This window comes from Eretmochelys imbricata, chromosome 18 (assembly GCF_965152235.1).
Source record: "Eretmochelys imbricata isolate rEreImb1 chromosome 18, rEreImb1.hap1, whole genome shotgun sequence".
NCBI lineage: Eukaryota > Metazoa > Chordata > Testudines > Cheloniidae > Eretmochelys > Eretmochelys imbricata.
Genome location: NC_135589.1, coordinates 23,610,246 through 23,633,803, shown reverse-complemented (window position 1 = coordinate 23,633,803; position 23,558 = coordinate 23,610,246). Strand labels below are relative to the sequence as shown.

General features: G+C 44.6%; 1 protein-coding gene across 1 annotated transcript in view; it reads right to left on the bottom strand.

Moving 5' to 3' along the window:
• The window catches only part of CAMTA1 (calmodulin binding transcription activator 1), a 929,632-nt gene that overhangs the window by 25,960 nt on the left and 880,114 nt on the right, over nt 1-23,558 (bottom strand). Inside the window, exons 11-19 of the mRNA XM_077837398.1 lie at nt 22,407-22,546; nt 18,923-19,119; nt 16,989-17,067; nt 15,494-15,809; nt 14,212-14,420; nt 7,024-7,211; nt 3,428-3,674; nt 2,810-2,881; nt 1,683-1,703 (exon numbers count right to left, since the gene is read on the bottom strand). Coding sequence (XP_077693524.1) covers nt 1,683-1,703; nt 2,810-2,881; nt 3,428-3,674; nt 7,024-7,211; nt 14,212-14,420; nt 15,494-15,809; nt 16,989-17,067; nt 18,923-19,119; nt 22,407-22,546 — 1,469 coding nt within the window. The remainder of the gene's footprint in view (nt 1-1,682; nt 1,704-2,809; nt 2,882-3,427; nt 3,675-7,023; nt 7,212-14,211; nt 14,421-15,493; nt 15,810-16,988; nt 17,068-18,922; nt 19,120-22,406; nt 22,547-23,558) is intronic.

Sequence of the window (23,558 nt, the reverse complement as noted above, 5' to 3'; positions counted from 1 at the left end):
GCCCTCAGCTATTGCATTCTGTTGAGTAGATTTCTATAATAAGGTTTACCTTGCATAATAAAAGACACATATTACTTAGCCTTCTGCAGAGCAGTCAGTAAAGAGGAGAGGAAGCAACTCTCTAAAAGCAAGAATCTCTTAAATTTTCTCCCTTCAAAATAACCAGTGTAAGACAGCCCTCCCTGGTACATGGAAGTCATCTGCATTCAGGAATATTTAAAATTGCACACGATTTACTTTCTAAGTGGTAAATGCAGATATGGACTGCATCCATCTGGACTGATATGTGAAGGCCACATTTAGCACTCTGAACTGATGTGTAGAGCAGACTTCTACTGTGTGCTGGTCTTCTTGTGAAGAGTATGTCATAAAGTGTTAAATATCCCCAGACAGTTTGCCAGACTTTGACTCACTGCTCATCTAATTACAGGAGAGATGTGACACATGGGCAGCAGCCACGTCTCTAAATCTGACAGTTATATATCATACTTCAGAGAGTTCCCTCTTCTTAAAAACAAATAAACAAACCCATCATATCATTATGGAGTAACACCAACATTTACCAAATTTAACTCTTTGGAACTGAAGCAGTTGTTGGTTGCTGGTACATTTTGTTGTCATTTTTTTATTTTCGGGGGGGGGGGGGGGGGATGTTAAATAAACTCTTACAATAATTAGATGAACTAAGGTTTGGTTTTAAATTAGCTATTTCAGGCTGGTGGGAGCTGGGAGAACAAGGGAAACAGTAATTAGCTTCAGTCAAGTAAGTGTCTCCAGCCAGTCTAGGCGCATGATGACAGCCACGTTCACCTTCCTTGACAAAATAGTGCTTTGGCCCAATATGAAGTCTTTGGTGAGGGAGGAAGCTGGGGGTGGAAGAACAGTTCTAAGAGGACACACCCATCTTCATATTACATTAAGTCTCCTCCGGAAGAACAACATGCACTCTTATGTCCTAGGTACCCTGACAGCATTGGAAAACGCCGAACTGATACCGACCACTGCCATGGTCAGGGTGCTGCACAGGTAGGAGACAGGCTGTTACAGTCACAGCATATTATCATAGGACAATTCTAACAGGACACTGACTGAATTAGCAGTAACACACAAGTTGCACTGTAATTGGGAATTCAGTGCACAGGTTTTTAAAGATGAAAATTAAAAATACTCATGGATACAGACAGAGCATTGATATCACAGTCTGTGTGGATGTTCAGAGCAATATTCCCTCATGTTGTCCGTGACCACGGAGGCAAATAACGGAACCTAATAGATCTCAGCAGCACGGGCAGCAATTTAATGACCCAGAGCACTGCGGACAGTAAAGGTTCTTGTTGCTCAAAGATAATGCTAAGAACAGCTATAGAGCAAAATTTTTCTTCATTAAGAGGTAGCACTGATGCAGTCCCCTCACCTCAGCCCTTCACTGCTCGGTAAGTGTATTTAGAAATATTAATTGTGCTTCTATATTAACATGCGTTGTGTTTCTGGTAACACAGCCCATCTCTGTCTTACAATAGGGATTTGTGTTTGTCGCAGACCAGTCTAGCTGACAGATACATTCACTGCTGGGCATTATCAAATCATTTCATTGAATACCAGGTTTTCCTGGTTTGTACTGAATGTGAAAGTTTGTAACTCAAAGGGAACAGTTTCCAAGGCAGTGTTAGTTGATTCATTACCTTCAAGGCTATCCAAGTAAGCTTAGGGGAAAAACAGAAAATACAAGGTTAATGTTAGATCTGCAAATAAAGGACTGAGAAACAAAAACCAAACACCCAAAAGAAATGGCTCCAGGACCCAAGACCAACCTTCTGGAGCAATATTTGAAAGGGAATTCACACTAGGATTATACGACGCATCACTCCAGAATGTCACTCTACGGTTTCCCAAATAAATGTTTCTAATTAAAAGTTATGTAACGGCCTCTCTTCAATATTGTCATCCTAGATGTCAATCTGTCTGAGCTGGGGGGAGAAGTGTGTTTGAACTGTTGCTAATAGGCTCCCCATTGTTCCCATTTAAAAAAAAAAAAAATCTTATTTCTGGGTCTGAGACCTCAGCCTAAAACTTGGCTCCAGACAAAAGTGTGCTGAAAGGTTTCAGTCCTGGGACAAATTATATCAAGTGAAAAACTGGATTTTTCATATTTTAAAACTTGACATGTGGTGTTTTCCCCCTTCTCCCCCCACAGTCCAGCTCGTCTTAAGCACAAAACCATCTTAAATTTCACAATGATATTTGGAAAGCAATTAGTCAGAAGTACAATGTAACCACTTTGATAAATAATAATATATTAATATACATGTAAATATGAAGTACAGCTTGTTCCTCGGTCCAAATGTGCAACTATAGACACACAGTTGCTCTAGTTTCAGACCAGCTCATCACTAGGGTGTTAAGAGATAAATTGCAAGACTATTTGATAGCAAACCAGGGAAAATACAGAAATTAAAATGACAGTTTTCAGAGTAGCAGCCGTGTTAGTCTGTATTCGCGAAAAGGAGTACTTGTGGCACTTTAGAGCTTATGCGCTAATAAATTTGTTAGTCTTTAAGGTGCCACAAGTACGCCTTTTCTTTTTGAGAAATTAAAATGTTCTCAAGGAAACATCTTGTGAGATTAGACTTACAATGTGATTTTTCTCTCCTTTTGAGCTTAATCATAACACAATCTGCATATTTATCACTGCATATTGAAAAGCACACTTTGGAGGTTCTCTCTTTGGGCCAGTTCCCAATATATGTAGAATCTGCTGCCAGTATTCACAGGTGCACATTATCTCACAGAAACTCAATTCTTCACTTACCTGTTTGTATTTTCTATAACAACGCTGAATGACAGCAGCAGCCACTTCCTGCTGTTCTCGGAGAGGACGGCCCTGTAACGAAATGTGAAGAAGTTATGAGTCAGCATAAATCGCACTGAACAAACAGGAGAGAGGATGAGAGGTAATGGCTCTCTGCAGCCTGAGTATGACCCCCGGTTCCCACTTACCATCACATCATCCTCTTTTCCAGTTCTAGCCAGCGGTCTCTAAAGAAGGGGTTTCTATTAGTAATTATGAAGATGACAGAACACCCTCCCCAATCTACCAACAATGAGTTTGACAGTTTGCAGGAGAGGATGAAAACAGGCATCTGAACAAAGACTTCGATGTGTACTTTCCTGCTATGCTTTGTGGATTGCCATACTGTTGCAGAGGAAGCACTGCACATGCTAAAATCTGGACTCATCTCCCTTTTTATGCTAGCTTGTTAGACAAATTTCAGCAGCATGAGAGTCCCAACGTAAGAATTAGCAGGGTTACACAAGACACACTGGGAGAATTATTTTATCTAAGAAATATATAGTCTACATTCGATTTTCTAATGGATTCTACTTCCACACGCTCATGGCAAAGAAGTGGGATGCTCCTGCTACTTACCTTGTATTTCCTGAACACAGTCTGGACAAGTTTGGCAGCTTCATAGAGTTCTCTTTGCTCATGATCAGACAGAGTTAACTGTGCAAACTCATTCTCTACCCTTTCGCTGGTGGATGCACTCAGAAATTCTGACCAATCTGCTGCTGAAGGAAGGCTGGGTTTCTCAAAAGCTATTTCACTGATTGGTGAGCCTACTGGGCTCAAGCTGGTGTTTGAAGAAGGGGTCAGGGGTTCACTATATAGACTTCTGAAATAAGAGGCACAAAAAGAACACTAGGTCACAGAGAAGCAGGACTGGCATGACTAGTAGCTTACTACATTTTTATGTAATAAAAGGGCAAAGTTACCTCTTCAAATGATGCTGCACAACCCAAAGCCCCATGAGGTCCATGTCCTGTGACATGCTGAATATGCACCTGGCTGCAGTGGAATTTGCAGGTTGAACACTGGCTTTGGGATTCTGTTTCATGATCTGAGATATTTTTGCCTCCCCCACCTTTTACAAGACTCATGTGTATGATGGTTTCACCTCCATCTTTAAAAGGCACAGAGCCAAATTAATCTCTGGTGTAACTCCACTGATTTCTCCCAAGAATGGATTTAGCTCACAGTGAACTAAATGCTCCACATATATTACAGTGTAATTTCTCTGTTCTTTCTAATCATAATTTTGTCATTATAAAAAGGTTTGTGTGAAAGGATTTTTCAAAACAAACAACAAATTTGTCTCTCCTGAAACACTTAAAAAGGAGTTGATCTTTCCACCCTGAGCAGAGCAAGCATCTAACCTGGGCCAATTTACTTTTTCTCCTAAGTTTAGATTTGGTACCAAAGCTGGAAAGGTTTTCTCCACCCATTATCTAATGCACAGCATTCTGGGAATTCAATGTCTCAATTCTATCTTGAAGTCTGATATTTGTTTGCCATGAACTCACCATGTGAACAGCACAACTGCTTCAGCCCTTTCCATGCAACTGGGCCATAACCAGAGCAAGCAAGTGGGGCAGTTGCCCAGGGTGCAAAGCTGTGGGGGGCAGAAAAATGGGGCAGAGACATGCCAAAATAATCCTGGCAGGGGGTACAATTGTGCTTGCATGCCCTGGATGATAAAATGTCTAGTTACAGCTCTGCCATGCAGATATAACTGTGCCCAAACACAGAGTGCGCATCTGGGAAAAATTAAAGAGCTCAGTTTGTTCCAGTAACTTGATTTCTAGTTTTTGATCTCAGAAATATTTGTGGATCAGTCAGAGATACAAATGCAGAGGCTGATGAATTCAGAGGCAGAAGCTCTCAGAGGTGGCTGACCTTCTATCACTTTAAATAGCCCTGTGGTCTCCTGGGAACTGGGCATCTCTAAAATAAGTGGAAGTTAATTTCTTTGCTGTTCAGATAGGGACTGTTACATTCAGATTAGGATTTAACAACAGACTAAAATCCATTTTAATCTTTTTGAATGATCCTGAGTTTCTGACTATAGTGCTGTGAAATGAGTTTCATTAGGGCTGCCTTGTCTTCCATTTCTCCGTGCTGCTGGAGGCCCCAAGCTTCATGGCCTAGTTACACTCTGCACTGCGATCCAACTTCAGAACCCCATGTTACTCCACATCCTTTTATAATAAAAGGCAAGAATTCCAGCAGCTCCCAAAGGGGAATGTCATAGGACATAAGAAATTGGTTAAAATGAGACAGGCGTGCAACTCTTATGGGATGTTACAGGATGGTCTAATGCTGCTCACTTCTCCCTTTCTGATGCAAACAGCAAGGGGTAAGGGATTAATGTTGCCTTGCTTTCCCAACAGAAGTCTTCCCATAGACCTCGAACAAGACACAAAAATTCTCGTGACATCTGCAGCAGTTGAGTTAATCTTCAGCATGTGAAATTAAGACAGAAGTTACTATTTAGAACAGACTCTGCAGAAGTTATCTGCAAAATCAGCGTGTGGATTAATATTGCTAATAGTCATAACCTGACAATTATGGCTGGGTCAGATCTGGAGGATTCTGTGGGTGAATCCATCAGCATTTTTAAAACACTTGTCACTAGGCACTTGCCATGGATTACAGATAAGACACTAAAACCCTCCATCCTACTTTTGCTTTGGCACTTGGCTTCTGCCTTTGTGACCAGTGCTGGGGTTTATCTTCTGATCCATACTTTGGGGAAATGCTTTCTTTCCCCTTTCCTACCAGCCCTAGTGAGGGGAGGTGAGCTTTGCAGTATAACATGAAGTTAAAAGGAACTCTTCCTAACATTCTCTGGGATGTCATCCAAGAGCCTTCCCATACTCAGTACCATAAAAACGGGCATTCCAGTCATTCCCATCTATCTTTTCACTTCCTACTCCAGAACCTCTAGGACCTTGGGGTCCCTTTTCCTCATCTTTCACATTCTGAATTTTCCTCCAGGAACTGTGGATAGAGCCGCACATGGAACAAGCTGTGACTTCTGGACAACACTGCTGGGTGCAGGTCTGTGTGTGATTTTGGGGGAACAGCAGCAGCAGCTGGGCAGGGTGCCAGTGCAGAGGAGTCCTAATGAGAGAGACTAATTGAGCCTATGTTGGAAATCCACAAGTGCTTATTTACTTGAACAGAGACTAGACTGGAAAGGACATCCCAGGCACTAGGACTGACAAGCCCCTGACTCTCAGTTTGACTACCCCATGGTCGAAACAGGAACCATTATTGCTCACTTTGAACTATTCTGAGTAGAACCTCAGAGTTACGAGTTTGTAATTCTGAAATATTCGTAACTCTGAACAAAACATTATGGTGGTTCTTTCAAAAGTTTACAACTGAACATTGACTTAACACAGCTTTGAAACTTTACTATGCCGAAGAAAAATGCTGCTTTCCATTTATTTTTTAATGGTTTATGTTTAACACAGCACTGTACTATATTTGCTTTTTTTTGTCTCTGCTGCTGCCTGATTATGTACTTTTGGTTCCAAATGAGGTGTGTGGTTGACTGCTCAGTTTGTAACTCTGGTATTCGTAACTCTGAGGTTCTACTCTATAGCTGTTTAAACCTCTGAACCTAGTGTATTTGCAACCTTTCCCCTTTCCTGCCAGCCCCAGTAAAAACATTCCCTTAGCCATGTGCCTAAGTGGTTACTGGGGCCCACCATATCTAGCCCCTACAAGGCCTACCTGCTGGAGCACCTACAGCGGTTGCCTCTGAGACATAGTTTGCCAGGCACGCCATTGGTATCCTAGCAGTCGGGGTACAGAATAACACCAATAATTACAGATGTAGAGCCAAACAGATTCTGTTGTTTAACCAGCTGAACTTTCCTCGTGGTCTCAAACAAGAATCTGTTGGTCTGAAAGGGTCTGTTTTATAGCAGGGGTTTGCACTTTTCCGTCAATTTACAGTTGTACCTAACAAAGGAAAGCATGAAGGCAGTTGCTTATATTGCTTGATGTTTGTATGTGCGAGACCAAGTGTCAGTCCTAGAATTACCTGCATTAAACCCAATTAAAAAGCAAAACCAAAAGGTCAAAGCACACACACACAAACAAAATATCAGACCAGCAAATCTGTAGTGAAACAGGGACATGTCCAAACCTGCCTTGTGGTTAGTGTTGCTGACCTTATCTGTGCAGCACTTGGTATATGATCAACGTCAGCGAGGTAACTGGCCAGCCAGCTCATCGTAGTGTTAATGGCAGCACTGTCTGTCCTCTCCACCAGCGGTGACTCCATTGGCACAAAATTCTCCTGCTTGATCCTGTCAGGCGTTGCTTCAATGATGTGCTCTGCAAGTGTCATCATGTTCACCTGGGAAGGGGCAGACAAAAGCAATGTTTGCCAACTTCCTGCCAACACCTTTGTGGTGAAACAGTTCACAGCTTTACCCCAGGATGAGCAGAAGGGCCTGTCCAAGTGGATGGAAAGTGAGGGTCACTAACTGGACCTGATCCTGAATAGCTCATTCAGGCAAAAATGCCACTGGCTTCAATCTAAGACTATGTCTACACTGGAGAGCTTATAGTAGCTGCGTCGCTGTAAGATCTCCAACGTAGCCGCTCTATGCTGATGGGAGAGAGCTCTCCCATTGACATAATAATTAATCCATCCCCCAATAAGCGGCAGTAGCTATGTTGGCGGGAGAAGCTCTCCCGCCAACGGAGTGATGCCCACACCAGCGCTTAGATCAGTTAACTTATGTCGCTCGGGGGGTGGCTTACTCATGCCTCTGAGTGACATAAGTTATACCGCCATAAATGGTAGTGTAGACATAGATTGAGTTACAGTTTTTCCAGACCCAAAGGCCAGTGTTGGATGGCTGGGAGGGGACTGAATAACTTGTGATCATTAGGAAAGAGAGAAAGGCATTGAGTGATTTGCACTGGTTATGCTGTCAGCAACAAATAGGGATAGAAATTTAACAAGCATGGATTCTCCTTTACAAGTCTAGAGACCTCCACAGACTGAGGCCTTGTTTCTGACCCGTAGAGGAGAGACAGGAGAAAAGCATTAAATCTTCATTTAGCATCACTGCTGCATACTTTATAAGGCTGTTCCAGTACCCAGAACATACCTATGTTCCCATGAAAGAGACAGTGGAAGAGGACACAAGTTCAGAGTTCATAACAGTTTGTCACACTTTACCTCCAACCCCATTCCAATTAACTGCCCAGACTGGTGGGCGTCTTCCCTCTATATTTCTATTCTTATTGCTCCCTGAAGTTTTTTTTTTTTATTTAGAAATAAATATTCATGTTTGGTATTTCACTCTTCCTTTTGCTAGACTTGACTCCTTTCCCTCTGGTTTCTGTATAGTTTCTAACACTGTTGTATTGGAGTGCTTCCAAGCATCAGTGATCCTCTCCTGTAGTGAAGAAAACAGTCCATGATACAGGTATGGGACATCGCTCCCAATATTAAATATTTGGTGTTGGCAACATTCAGGGACACAAGCATGACACCTCGGTTCCTATGACTAGGGCCTGTACAGTGCTATAGCGGCACAGTTGTAGCGCTGAAGTGAAGATGCTCCTACACTGACAGGAGAGCTTCTCCCGTTAGCACAGTTACTCTAACTCCCCAAGAGGCAACAGCTCTGTCAGTGGGAGAAGCTCTCCTGTCGACATGGCGCTGTCTACACGGGGGTTAGGTTGGTATAATTATGTCGCTATGGTGTGTTGATTTTTCACTCCCCCGAGCGACGTTGTTATGCTGACATGGGTCTGTAGCATAGACCTGGCCTGAAATTCTAGGATGTTATTGTCCCACGAACTGGCAAATTTTCCAGACCTTTCATGTGTAAACTTGGAAGTTTAAACAAAAACTTTTGTGCAGCAGTCTTATTTCTGTTATGCTTTTGCCACCACACCTGTCAGACCACTAGAAAATCCACTGCCCCTTGCACACTGGATTTGTGCCACACACACTACAGACTTCAAAATTAAATGGTAACAGGATAACAGCAAAGACAGAAAATGTCAGATTCTGACATTCATGACAACAATGCAAGAAATCCAAGCCCACCAGCAACTGTGTAAGAGAAAAGAAGGTGGGAGCATGATCCACAGAGACTTCAAGAGCTTCTCAAAACCACTATGCCTGGAGACCTATCCCATGACAGCATGAATTATTTCTGTCAGGAGATTTTTCTATTATTCCTTCATTTAGATCCACTGAAAGGGTGATGGTTACTCTAAGCAGCTCCTATAGAATATTACAGGGATTCAGAATGTCTATCACATATAACAAGTGTGCAGCAAAGGTCATGAGCTGATATACACAATCTATGCTAATGCTCCGGACCATTACATTTGTGCAATGGCTAGCATACATTTTGTGATATCATCTTTGTTGAATTACGCAAATACATATAATCAAGAATGTTTACAGAAATCCTCCCTTACAACTATCGTTAATTGCTAGTATTCAACCTAAGTTGGCCAGTGACAGGAAGAGATACTGTTTTGGGGGAACAGCAACAATTCCACACAATAAATGTTTTGTGAAAAATAGCCCAATGCCCTCCATTGCCAGGTACTATTTATCAGAGCTAGATGGCAGTTCAGACACAATTATTAATGTTTAAAACAACAATTAAACGCAGTTAAGTCTCTTAAAAATACTCTGTCTCAATGCCTCCTTTCTCACCTGGGTTGTGGAGCTGCAAGGGAGACGGATTAACATAGGATCAGACTAAATGTTACCATTGAGACCAACTGAACTAAAAATCCAGGATCCCACAGCGTGATGTTGGCTCTTCTGCCTCATGACATTAGCTTTACATATAAATTCCCTTGGGCTTGAGTGTATTTTACTATTAAATGACTGGGATTGCCTGGGCTTGTTTAGTCTGCAAAAAAGAACAAGGGGGGATTTGATAGCTGCTTTCAACTACCTGAAAGGGGGTTCCAAAGAGGATGGATCTAGACTGTTTTCAGTGGTAGCAGGTGACAGAACAAGGAGTAATGGTCTCAAGTTGCAGTGGGGGAGGTTTAGGTTGGATATTAGGAAAAACTTTTTCACTAGGAGGAAGGTGAAGCACTGGAATGGGTTACCTAGGGAGGTGGTGGAATCTCCTTCCTTTGAGGTTTTTAAGGTCAGGCTTGACAAAGCCCTGGTTGGGATGATTTAGTTGGGGATTGGTCCTGCTTTGAGCAGGGGGTTGGACTAGATGACGTCCTGAGGTCCCTTCCAACCCTGATATTCTATGATTCTACGACTTAAGTAATTCTATGAGGTGCAGCTCATTCTATGACACAAACTGCACCAGACATGTTATGATTTGCAAAGTTCCTGACCTCTCCCACTGTGTGAGGCACATCTGAAATCAGGCCACATGAGTTCAACTCACCTGTTATGGCTGATGCAGTCAGGAGCCATGGCCAGCATCTGCTGACACTGGAGTTGGAGAAGGCTACCTGCCTAAGGTTCAACCTAGAGGTGTCTGAGGTTGTGTTGGAACAAACAGCAATGAGCAGATGAGTTCTCCTGCTGGGGAAGTGCGCCTGCTAGTTGTTAATATAGTTTGCAATATAGGGATCATGTTAGATCTCAGCTGCATGGCCCTGGCTCTAGCAGTGGTAGCTGGATTCTCTCCAGTTACTGTCCCTTTCTTCCTCAGAGGCCCCAAAGATATTATTAGGAAATGCTCATCTGCTCCAAAGACTCTCTTAGGAAAGTACCTCAGGGTTTTTAATTCCTTTGCCCTCCTTTTCATCAACTGTATGAGATCCTGAGAAGAGTTAGTAAAGGGGCATAAGCTACAGAGCCGTTAGTATGCTAACACCTCTTACCACTCTCCTGATTTCTAAAAGTACAGAGACCTCACAGCTACCACTAATGCAGGACAGGTGATATACGAGACTCACATCATAATCGCCGGAGTCAAGCTACAGGAATCAAAACGTAAACTAGGCCTGCATTCATTGCTCGTAGATCACCCACTCACGCTGCCAGTGTAGTGCTGAAATCAGATTGCCTGGGGTCAAACTGATCTGAGAACTCCATATGCTGCCAGGGTTGCTCTGTTACAAACTTTAAATGCTGAATTCAAGATCCAAAAGCCTATGCCTGGTGTAAAAGAGGATAACAGAAAAATCACATTAAGGAGAGAACTTTACATGACATAAATATGACTTTGCGAAGAAGCCTTCTGATCCAGGCCCCACACTGTGCATAAAGATCTGGGAGGCTCAAATAATTCAGAACCCAAGGCAGTTCCAGAAATATGAATGCATCTTTTGCAAACACTAAGCAGATCCATCCCCGCTTTGCAAGGGTTTGTTTCCCTTCATGACTTTGGCTGTGTGGAAGACTCTCCAGATGTAGTGGGTGGGTATATTTCTGAGGCTCCGCTCTCTTGGCTGCCACTTCACTTACCACCCCTCGTTAGATCAGAAAGCTTATGTAATCTTCCTCCCCTAAAAATTAAGCTACTCATCTCTCTCCTCTCCCCATCTTCTTTTTTTGCTGGATATTATTTTCTCCCCTACACCATATCTTGGTATATTTCTCTTCCCAAAACACTATCCATATAGTCCCTTTCCTCCTCAAATCTAGAATGCCCTTTCCTTCACATGCCTCATGTACTGCAGTGATTTCTTCTTCAGCCAATGGGCACCACCTTCAGCTTCGCATAGTCATTGTAGCTGCTCATTGCCGCAATGCTTCTTCATTAGTGGTGCAGGGTTGGTATCGTGCACATGTGAACTCAAAGGTGTTCAGCAGCCAGGCTGTTACACCCCTGTTGCATGAACAAGGACATTAGTCTCTAGTACCTGGGTTCAAAATGCAAGCTGCTTGAGCAGAACAGCATCAGAATTGCCTGTGTCTGTAGATCAGAATCATAGGACTGGGAGGGATTTTGAGAGGTCCCCTGCACTCATGGCAGGACTAAGTATTATCTAGACCATCCCTGAAAGGAGTTTGTCTAATCTGCTCTTAAAAATCTCCAATGATGGAGATTCCACAATCTCCCTAGGCAATTTATTCCAGTGCTTAACCACCCTGACAGTTGGGAAGTTTTTTCCTAATGTCCAACCTAAACCTCCCTTGCTGCAATTCGAGCCCATTGCTTCTTGTCCTATACTCTGAGGTTAATAAGAACAATTTTTCTCCCTCCTCCTTATAACAATCTTTTATGTACTTGAAAACTGTTATGTCCCCTCTCAGTCTTCTCTTTTCCAGACTAAACAAATCCAATTGTTTCAATCTTCCCTCTTAGGTCATGTTTTCTAGACCTTTAATCATTTCTCAAAAAGAAAAGGAGTACTTGTGGCATCTTAGAGACTAACAAATTTATTTGAGCATAAGTTTTCGTGAGCTACAGCTCACTTCATCGGACACATTCAGTGGAAAATACAGTGAGGAGATTTAATCATTTCTATTGCTCTTCTCTGGACTTTCTTCAGTTTGTCCACATCTTTCCTGAAACGTGGTGCCCAGAACAGGACACAATACTCCAGTTGAGGCCTAATCAGCACGGAGTAGAGCAGAAGAATTACTTCTCATGTCTTGCTTACATCCCAGAATTATGTTTGCTTGTTTTGCAACAGTGTTACACTGTTCACTCATATTTAGCTTGTGATCAACTATGACCCCCAGATCCCTTTCCACAGGACTCCTTTCTAGGCAGTCATTTCCCATTTTGTATATGTACAACTGATTGTTCTTTCCTAAATGGAGTATTTTACATTTGCCCTTATTGAATTTCATTCAATTTTCAATAATGACAAATGCAAAGTAATCCACTTAGGAAAGAGATGCGAACACCTGGAATCTCTGCAGGAGCTCAGCTGCAGCACGGGGATCTCTTGTGTCTAGCTGTAGCAGTATGGATTGCTCCTCCACTCTTACAGGGCTAGAATGCTTCTTCTACCTCCTAGGGTTGCCAAGCATCCGGTTTTCGACTGGAACACTCAGTCGAAAAGGGATCTGGGTGACTCCAGTCAGCACCGCTGATCGGGCCATTAAAAGTCTGGTCAGCAGCACAGCAGGGCTAAAGCAGGCTCACTGTCTGCCCTGGCTCTGCACAGCTCCCAGAAAAGGCTTCTAGGTGGAGGCGTGGCCACGGGGGCTCTGCGTGCTGTCCCCGCTCTGAGCGCCAGCTCCGCAGGTCCCATTGGCTGGGAACCGCGGCCATTGAGAGCTGCAGGGGCGGTGCCTGTGCACAGGGGCTGTGTGCAGAACCACCTGGCTGCGCCTCTGCCTAGGAGCTGAAGAGAAATGCTTCCTGCTTCTGGGAGCTGCCTGAGGTAAGCACCACCCAGATCCCACACACCTAAAATCCTCATGCACCCCACCCCCCTGCCCCAGGTTGGAATCCCTTCCCGCACCCAAACTCCCTCCCAGAGCTCGCACTCTGCACCCTGCCCCAGAACCCCAATCCCCTTCCCCAGCTCAGAGCCCCACCCCCCCCCACCCTGAACACCTCATTTCTGACCCCAGTCCAGAGCCCGTACCCCCTCCCATACCCTATCCCCCTGCTCCAACCTGGAGCCCCCACCACAATCTAAACCCCTTATTTCTGGCCCCACCCTGGACCCCTCCCTCATCCCAACCCAGTGAAAATGAATGAGGGTGGGGGAGGGCAAGCAATGGAAGGAGGGGGGATGGAGTGAGCGGTGGCAGGGCTTCGGAAAGGAGCAGGGCAGGAGAGTTCGGTTTTCTGCAATCAGAAAGTTGGCAACCCTGCCACCTCCATTAGTGGCAATGCTAACAGACTCTACCTTTTCCTTATCCTTTGGACCATGCACTTGCTGCCCACTACATTGAAACAGCACTTCCTGGGAGTGACTGATGGGAGCTGTTGAGTTCAGAGCACAGTCAGCTCTCAAGCTTCACATAGCCTAGCTTGAGGTGGACAAGAAACCTTTCAAAAGGGCAAAAAGGCAAGAACCATCCCCACCTCTCTGGTACCCTTCTGTATAGAAGATAGCACAGCACTAGCTACCCAGAGCAGGGGCCCTTAGCACATTCCTCTGCTTTGGTTCCATTCATTTCAAGATGGAAAATTCCATTATAGCTGGCAGAACTTTACAAGGGAGCAGACTGTCCAATTAATACAGTGCAATGCAATACAATGCACAACCATTCATGCCAACAGTCACTCTCACAGCAGGACTGAAAGGACACCACTTACCATCAGAGGGGAATGTGCAGAGTTTGCAAGAACCATGAACTTTTGCAAAGCATGCTTTGGGGGCTCTATAGTTGCAAGAACACCTCCCACCACAGCACAGAGGTCAGTCAGGTATAGTCTCAGAGGCTGACTCACTTCAGCTGGCCTCGCTACCATGTTATATATGTTTACCTGCAAGTCATCCATGTGCTGTAAGCAGTCCTCATTCTCCACATTGTCCCTGTAGGAAAGCAGCTCCCCATCCACTATCTCCCTGTCAGCCATCATCAGCACATTCATCTGCTCTCGTTGACGCAGCCGATGGGCTACGGTGTCCTTCCCCAACGCAATCCCCTTTTGGCTTCCCGTCACCTGCACCGCAGACACACCAATATAAATGTCTTTTGGGTTCCACTTGATTCCTGCCTGGCCACCAGAGCCCCGGTACCCAGCAACTTCTGGGATGTGCTGGGAGAGCTCCCTGCCATAGTCTCTTATCCCTTCACTGTGGCTGATTGTCTCAGGGATGGATTGCTTGGAGCTGGAACTCTGCTTCCTGACACTTGGCTGTTCCAGGCTCAGTGCTGTGGAAAGCAGCTTCTCTTGCCGTGCCTGGAAATACTCAGGGTTCAGTTTATGTTTTTTGGGTGCTGGGTAATCTTTCTGACTCTCACTGCTGTAGTAGTTGGAGGGCTCAGACCTCGGTCGTCTTAACTCTGGAAGCAAACAAACCATTAGTCAGGACTGAACAATTGATGTGATAACTGCTGAAAGTGCTCCTGTCATCTACAACACCTCCCTCCTGCCAGGAGTGCAAGTAACAGTTCAGACCATGCCCTGGGATACAATGGTCTAATTTATGCAGGAGAAGTGACTGTCACATCTGGGAGGATGCTAAGATGAACCACTCCTATGAGTAGTTCATACTTCCCTTCCAAATAGCTAGAATTTTGTACCTTTTGACACACTTTTACACTTGCCAATGCTCCTGCAAATACAGGGAATGCTAGAGAGAGACAGGGAGCTGGGAGCAAAGAAACAGGGCAGAGACAGAACAGCTTCACTTAACATCCTCTCCACCTCCAAGTAAACTGCCTGCTCCAGGCCACTATGAGTATGTCTACACTGCAGCTGAGTTGTGATTCTCAGCATGGGCAGACAGACTCACACTAGCTCTGCTTTAGCTGCATGCTAAAGATAGCAGTGTGGACACTGAGGCATGGACAGCAGCTTGGGCTACCCACTTGAGCTCAGAACCAGGGGATTGGGCAGGTTTGGACTTGGGTGGCTAGCCTAAGCCGGGCCCATTCCACAACATCCACACTGCTGCTTGTAACATACCGGCCATGCTTGAGTTAGCATGAGTCTGTTTACCTGCACAGGGAATCACACCTCCCAGCTGCTGTGGTAGACATACTCTGCATGTCGTGTGTTAGCACAGAGAAACCTACAGTCAGGTTTTTTTTGTTTTTACCTGTATTTGAACTGGACATAACAGTGACACCCTTCTGAGGCTCTTGAGAAGTAATTATTTCACTTTGCCACTGGGCAACCCAGCTCTCTGTGTGGGGCTCCCCACTCGAAGGGCAGTGAATTCTGGGACTTTGCCCAAGCTGAACTTGTTCATCTCGCTGTAGCTGCTCCAGACACTCTGCCAACTTCACATGACCCCTAGACCGAGCAATAGCCAGTGGCAGTCTCCCAAGAGAATCAGGAATAGAGATGGCTCGGCGGTCCCATTTATACAGCACAATGGCTGCATCCATGTGGCCCAGTGCACATGCCCACATCTGAAAGAGAAAAGGACAATTGGCTAACCCAGGACACATCTGTAGATGCTTCACTCTCTGGCTAAGGCAGTGGAGTCTTCTCTTGTTCTCTTCTCAGATCACTGGCAAACAGCTCTTATCAGCAGAACTTGGCAAAAGCTTCAACATGAGAGGATAGCTTTTATAAGTGTCACAACTGAATAAGAGGTCATTATGGAGGACTAGACAAGTCCTACTCTCTACTTCCTGGGAGAAGGAGTTGCCTATCCATCCATAATAAATTAAGGTGAAATTTTCTTATTGAGCAACAAGTGAAACTTTCATATGGACATAAATCTCAGCAATACTCCAGAGGCAGAAGAGCTCAATTGCATACACACAGGAATTATAGACAGATGAGCACATGAGCAGCAGGATTAAAGCTAGGAAAGGGAGAAATGTAGGGATCCTTACACTTCACATGAATTTTGTATCTGGCTTTCAAAGGACCAAGTGGCCACATGGGGAGACATCAGCTATGCCATGCTTGCTTTGGAACTCTGCTCACAAAAGGGAACGCAATGAGTTTTAACATGGTAGGAAAGGGTCAGTCAGAAGCAAACTGCGAGGCAGGCTCGTGGACAGCTGGGACTTGTTATAATATATGTTATATTGTCATCTAAAAAATTCCACCTGGCTTTGGGAATTAGTTTTTATTTGGTTCATTATTTGGTTATTTATTTTATTCTTGGTTCAATGTATTTTAGGTAATTTGGATTTTCTAGGTTATCAGGAAACGTAACTGTGAGTTCACCGGCTTTGACACAATAGGATGATTGAGACCTTCACAGACAGGAAAACATGTAAACAGACCAACTAGTAAAAAAAAGACATAAGTTCTTTTTCCTCAAGGCACCAAAGCAGAGATGCTTGGGCAAAAGAAGAGATCTGGAAACAAGAAAACCCACCCCACACTTCTTCAAAAAATTGGGATAACTATTTTGGTTTCTCTCAGAGCAAAACACTCTAAGACTTGCTAGAGTCATGTTGTTATTTGTACAGCATAGCAGTATGCAAGATACATCTACTCCATTAGACTGCAAAAGTTCAAGAGGACTGAGAACGGCAGCAAAGAAGGAGCTCATCACCCCGCTGAGGAGGATCATTCTCCTGTCTCAGTGGACTGAGTCACTGGCACAGAAAGAATGCTCTGCTACTTACCAGTGGAGTGCAGGAGAAGTGATCCACGTTCAAAGGGTCAACTTCCAGTTCCAAATCAATGCTGTCTGCATGCTTGGCGCTGCACAAGAAATGAGAGCAGAAATGATGTTCTGTAGCTTGGTTAAGATCCTTACACAAAACCACAGCTTTACACCCCAAGACTTGATCACAAAAAGAAGAGCTGAACACACCTGCATGCCTACAATGCACACTTGCTATAGCTGGTGGCCTGGGTTTTGTGCCTCTTCTCAACAGCTCGTGAGAAAGGAGAGTCTGGATTAGGGAGGAGGATGGTCTAGTGGATAGGGCACTGGACTGAGATGAAAACATGGGTTCCATTCTAAGCTCAACCCCAAATTTCCTGGGTGACCCTAGACAAGTCACTTGATCTACCTCGTGCCTCTGTTCCCCACCTGAAAAATGGGCATAACGCTTCCCTATCTCACAATAGTGCTGCTTACAACGCCATGAATGATTCTGCAGCATTCAGATACTACCGTGATGAGGGCCAATAGGTATCTAGACAAAGAGTTCAGGATCTGCCTCATAGATTGGGGCCTTTAGCTCCCATAAACTCTGGTGACAAATACTAGGCTGCTATTTTATACCGCATGCACATCCCTACAGACTGCTCACAAAGAAAATAGGCTAAATTAAGTGAAACACTTAACAGTACAAAGAAGGAAATGGGAAATAGTGGCTCCAGAACAAATGGATGGGGAAAATCTAGAGAGCTTATTGGGATCCACAGCAAGTCAAGTTTAAATCAGCTTCTATTTATGAAGTGGAAGATGGAGACAGGCCAGCAACGAAAACATCAAACATATACAACTAATGTAATGAGAACCTAGATCTTCCACTTCCCAGGTGAGCACAATGCCAGTGCAAGGCCGGCACATACATGTCAACCCAAGCAGGTTACTAGCTTCCATGTAAAAGGCTGCGGCACTTGGCCCTGGGAAACCACAACAAGGGGATAATTTTATCCCCTAAAATCAGAGAAGAAAGCTATGTGACAGACTGGGGATTTGTCTGTGGTAAGGGTGAACTCCCTCTTGTTTTGTGAATGCCATTTTGTTCCAGGGGCCCCACTTTATTGTAATCTCTATTGTGGATTAGAACATCCATATTGTAGTGGGGGCTTGACACCTAGTTAAATGATGTTGTCTAAGAAGCTGACACAGAGCAACACAGGCACATCAGCTGATTGTCTCTCACAGGCAGGTCAACCCTAGGAACATTTAATTCTCTACACAGCAGTCTGGATAGGAACAGAGGCTGGAGTTTCTCAACCTGGACATGTGGCCAAATTTAAAGGGGAATGTGCTGTGTGAAGGGAGGTCATGATTGGCACCTCAGAATAAAGGGCTTGAGGAGAGAAAAGGCAGGAATTCAGGAAGGTTTTTTCCAATAATATAATTCCCCAGTGCTTTCAAGAGTAAAAGTTTCTCTCATTAAGAAACCCCTTTCCTAAGACTGTGTTCCTTACTTGCCTGCCAAGTTGTTCCCAAAGAGATTAATTGAGAGGCTCAGAGCATCCACAGCAAAGTAGATCTCAGAGAATGGATAAAACAAATTGGGTGGCTCAGGAGGGCTGGAGCACTGGTTCTGATTGTACTGAAGGATCCAACTGCCGAAGAATGGTGTCAGACATGGGGGATGCTCCTGGGAGTGCACCTGAGATCCCCAGCGCTAGGAACAATGACCAGTCAACTATCCAAACCCAGGGGGCTTAGAAGCATGTGGGATCCAGCGGTTGGGTCCACTCACAACAGAGTGGTATCCATGCACAACAGGGGCCTGGAGCAGGTTGCAACAAGCAGCATCCTCTGCAAAGTGCGAGAGACACCCAGAAACTCAGGCAACCAGAGATTATACATGCTTCCTGCAGCCTCTGCACTGATGAGTCAGAAGTCTGAAGCATTGGGTCTTACCGCCATTTGATGAGGGTCTGGATCAGTGTTGCATAGCCCTGAGCAGCAGCAAGGTGTAGCAAGGTCATTCCTCGGAAAGTCTTCGAATGGATCAGGTGTTTGGATTTTGTCCAACAGGCACGACTCATCATCTTCTCACACACCACCACCACACGGCTCTCAAAGCAGCTGCCCAACGTCCCGGTCCCAGACACACACTGCAAGGAATATGCACATCTCAGAAGCTGTCATCTGGGAGGGGGGCTTGGACTCACATCCTGCACAGGGCAGGACTTGTTAGACCATTGTGTGCATTTGCTTTTAAAAATAATTAGTGATAGGGAAGTGACAGAAGGGGATGAATGTAGCACGAGGAACAAGACAAAAGCTGACCCGTTACCTCATTTATTTGCACTAACCTGTACTTACAGTCAAGTCTATATGGTAACTTTCCACATCAGGGAGGTCATTGCAATCCATTACAAGTGGCACACTGGGTACAAGAGGGTGCCCTTCTCATGGACTACCTGAGCTAGGAGGAGACGCTGAGCACTCCACTCCCACCAAAGCCAGTGCCTCTCAGAACCAGACCTGGAAAGAGTACTTAAACAGGGAACAGCTGCAATGACCAAAAGCCAAGAGCCATGGCTGGTCAAGAGCTGTACAGAAAGATTCTGGGAAGCAGAATTGCAGGTGTTCTGTCATGTCTGTGGATAAAGACGACTTCAGTCACGTGTACCGCACCCCTAAGAAGAATTAAATCACAAAAAGGCCTCTTAACAGGAGGTAGCATGTGTGTGTTACCGCCCACGGCAAAACTGTGGCAGTGCTGACAGGAACTGTGACTGCGAGGTCTCTGGAGCCACAGAGATCTAGGAGTCTGAACAAATAGAAAGCCCAGGTACTGTGTGCTGAGTTCAAAAGACTCCTGTTATGAGTTGCTTCTTCACTGCTACCCAAGGCACTGTTCTCTCAGGTCACCCAGAACTCCTAGACCAGCTAATGTCTTTGATTTTCTCAGTGATGATCAGGTGAAAGACCCCTAAATATGCAATTATTACCGAGTTTCCTGCCAGCTCCTTCCCTGGTTTATCTGTTCTGTAGGCTGGAATGTGCTTGCAAAGGCAGAAGCTGAATAATGGGCTCAGTGCTTACTCGATCAGAGCTATAAATGCTGGATGTCCTTCACAGACCAGAGACTCTGAAATGGAACTGCCCAACCCTATATGCTTACAGACTGGATTTTTGTTCCAGCAGCATATCTCGCCAATGGGGCACTTCTCCTCCCCAAGGGGTCCCCCACTGCTGCTCTGCTCCTCATCCCCATCATCAGGTACATTTTAAACAGACTCCAAGTTACAAGTGCTAATGGAGCTCTTTTTATGTGGCTAGTGAACCTCCCCCTCCATGCTATAATCCCCTCCTGTCTCATTGGACTATGTCAACATTGAGATGGGAGAAGTCCTAGGTAATACTGCAGGAGCATAGGGATGATTCAACAGGTGACTCTTCCACCTGAGCAAGTACTGAACCAGTGCAACAGCACTGATGTTAGGCAGCTGTAGGAGGTTCAGTCTCTAGAATGAGATATAAAGCCAACTCCTGCCTACTTGTGGACTGTAATGATCCCATGGAATTTTTTTGCATAACTAAAGCTGTTAGCTCCAGAGCAATGGTCAAATTCCACCTCTGGTAACTTATTTGGTTGTATTAAGTTCCCCAGTGGCTTTAACTGCTGTGGTTCCTACAGTGTTCTTCACTTCCAACCCTAAACTATTGTGTTGCTGTGTGCCATTAAACAGCAGCCATATTTGACCCCCTCATGGTGAATGAATTCCCAGGGTGGATGTAGTGATCTCTGTTTGTGGTCTGTAGATCAGTAGTTATGTTTGTAAATTGCTTTGGACCCTTGGGAATCAAAGGTGCTTTTGACTGTCAAGTAAATTTAAACAAAATGTAAAGTTTAAAATTTAAAAATCCTGAACTCAGAGGGAACCCCTTGCTCAACGGACAGATCTTCTGATAATTCAATACTTGTTTTGTAACATGCCCCGCTGTGCCTAAGTACTGCAGCAGCACACGCTGATCTGCTACCCCTTCCATTCCTAAACACAACTGGGAGTGTTCAGGGTGAGCTTTAATTTAACCTCCCGGCTTTGTCGCTGTGTGACAGCCCAAGTGCATAGCATGGGCTAGTTCTCTTCCTTAAAGAAGTTCATGCTGAAAAGACAAAAGAAATCCCTTTCTAGAAGTGCAAGAGTTAACTCAAGAGATTTGAAGAGTTCCTCTGGAAGTCATTATGTTATATTGTGTAGCTATTTAGTTACAGACCTTTTAAAACAGGTATTTATGTAATTTCATATTTAGGTATTTTTCAGATGAGAATTAGTGACATCAACACCTTCCAATGCCAGTTCCTGGGAAGGGATGTTTTAATAGTAAGGGATATAATTAACCCAAAATGCTGCTTCAGAGCAACAGACGACCTGTAGGGAAATGTACGTTTGAACAGAAATACTGGGAAGCAGAATAAAAGTCTTATGAGAAATAATGAACCCTACAAAGAAGATATTTCAGTTAAAACACCTCAGCTTCCCTGTCATTCCACCCTAGGGGGGTGGCAGCCTCTACCTGCTCGTGGGTTACTGCTGCTGTTCTATGCTACTACAGCCTACCCTGCTGCTGTCGCTGGGATGGCGGAGACTGCCTGGTTGCTTTGCTTCTGGGACCAAGGCCAGTACAGATGTTGGAGACAGCGTATTTCTGTTCTGCGGGGCGTGGTTCTATGATATTTATTAAATAACTATGGAAATGTATGAGAAATTTGGTTCTTTCATATTACACTGTACTATATTACTAACAAAGTGATTTATCGTTCTGATTCATCACACAGAAAATAGTTAGTCCAGATAGTTTATGAAGCCAGTGGGGTTGTGCGTAGCAGCCTGCACCCTCTGCTACAAGCACACACCAAACAACTACCTGCTCTGGGGGCCATTTCCAACCTTCAGCAGCAGTTCTACGTGCTCCCCAGCAAGAGCTCAGTGAGAGTTAAGCTGTCAGACTAGCATTCAACTAGTACGTAAAAAGGGAATAAGGTATCACTAACAGATGTAAAATATTTAGAAGCCTTCCTGAGCGTCACACTGACAGAAGCCTCATTCTTCTTACATCTGTTAGGCCAGCCAATGCTAGGTTGTCTTTATTCTTCACTATGTGCCCATTTCCAAAGGGAGGCTACAGAATTTGGGTTTCTATGTCACTAGAGCAGACTTCCATGGACCATAGATATGCATCTCCTAATGGATTCACAATCAATCCATAAAAGAAGTGAGAACGACTATTTATAGGGCTGGAAAAGATGGAGATTTTGAGAGGAGGTTGTAATTAAAAGGTTCTCAAGAGGCAAGTGGTGTTTAAAAGATATCTCCCCCACCCTCCAAAAAGCGAATTCCAGAAGTAACGCGTATAAAGCAAAACTGACTCATAGACGAAGGACTCATACTTGCGTCTGGGTTCCTCCATTCCCGCTCCCGTTGCCCCCGCCTCCTACTCCTTGTTTGTGCTGCTGGGATCCCGTCATCTCGGCCATTCTCCTTTCCATCTGCTCAAGTCGTTCCAAGATTGACATCCTGAACTGATTATCTAGGTCAAAACAGACAGCGTTATGACATTTCCATGGAAGACAAATGTAAGCTTTTGGTGACCTCCTGCACAAAATCACAAATGGGACCTGGCACCAGTAGGAGATGCACGGAAGGCGAGCTCTGTTTTGTAATTCATACTGTCAGAAGCAGGATCCCGGAATAATTTCCTGTCTCAGACAGACTCTCTGACCAGGGAAGCTGGTGAACATCTCCAAAGCAAAAGGAAGTAAAGATTAAAGACAGTCAGAACTGGAGATTTCCTGGAAGAACTCTGGACAGTTCTCATGCTGTACTCGGAGTTCACCTCCTCTTCAGGTGGAGGCTGTGGAGTGGAGTTGCTCTCCTCTAGATCACAAGAGTAGAAGGGCACCTGCTTCTGTCCCATTATTGCATCTCCTTGATACTTTCTGCTTGTTATGTTCAAGTGTCTAACAATTCAGTGTCTTGGCTTCCTCAAGTGGGGGGAAGAGAAGGTGGCTGATATTTTATGGCTAATCTACAATACAATTGTTATAAATGAAATATGTAAGAGAGAGATATGGCTTCGCCTTCCCTGCCCCTCTCCAAAATCTTATGGTTTCCTATCGAGCTGACCCCCTTCCCCGCAACAGCTGGCTTTGGGCAGCCCTGCCATCACCCCCATTTTACAAAGGCATGCTTTACCTGATGAGAACCATGAGTGACTGACTGCTACAGGAACAAGATTCCCTTGGGCTTTTTACTTCTCTTGGAACAAAGAGCCAGTAGAGGAGCACATTCCCTTCTTCCTAGGCCTAGACCCAGATCCCAGTTTTCAGAAATTAACATGGACAAAGCCCATAAAATGTGCTAGTTACCTGCAAACTCATAAGGGGTCAGTAATAATTACTTTAAATGCTACTGAAAAGTAAAGTAGTAGACAAACTTCCTCCACTCCCCCAGGCTGGTGGCAGCTGCCAACTACGTGGATAGCATCTGGGTACATCAAAGATTGTTTACAAAGTGCTTGTTTTACTTGGGATTCATCTCTG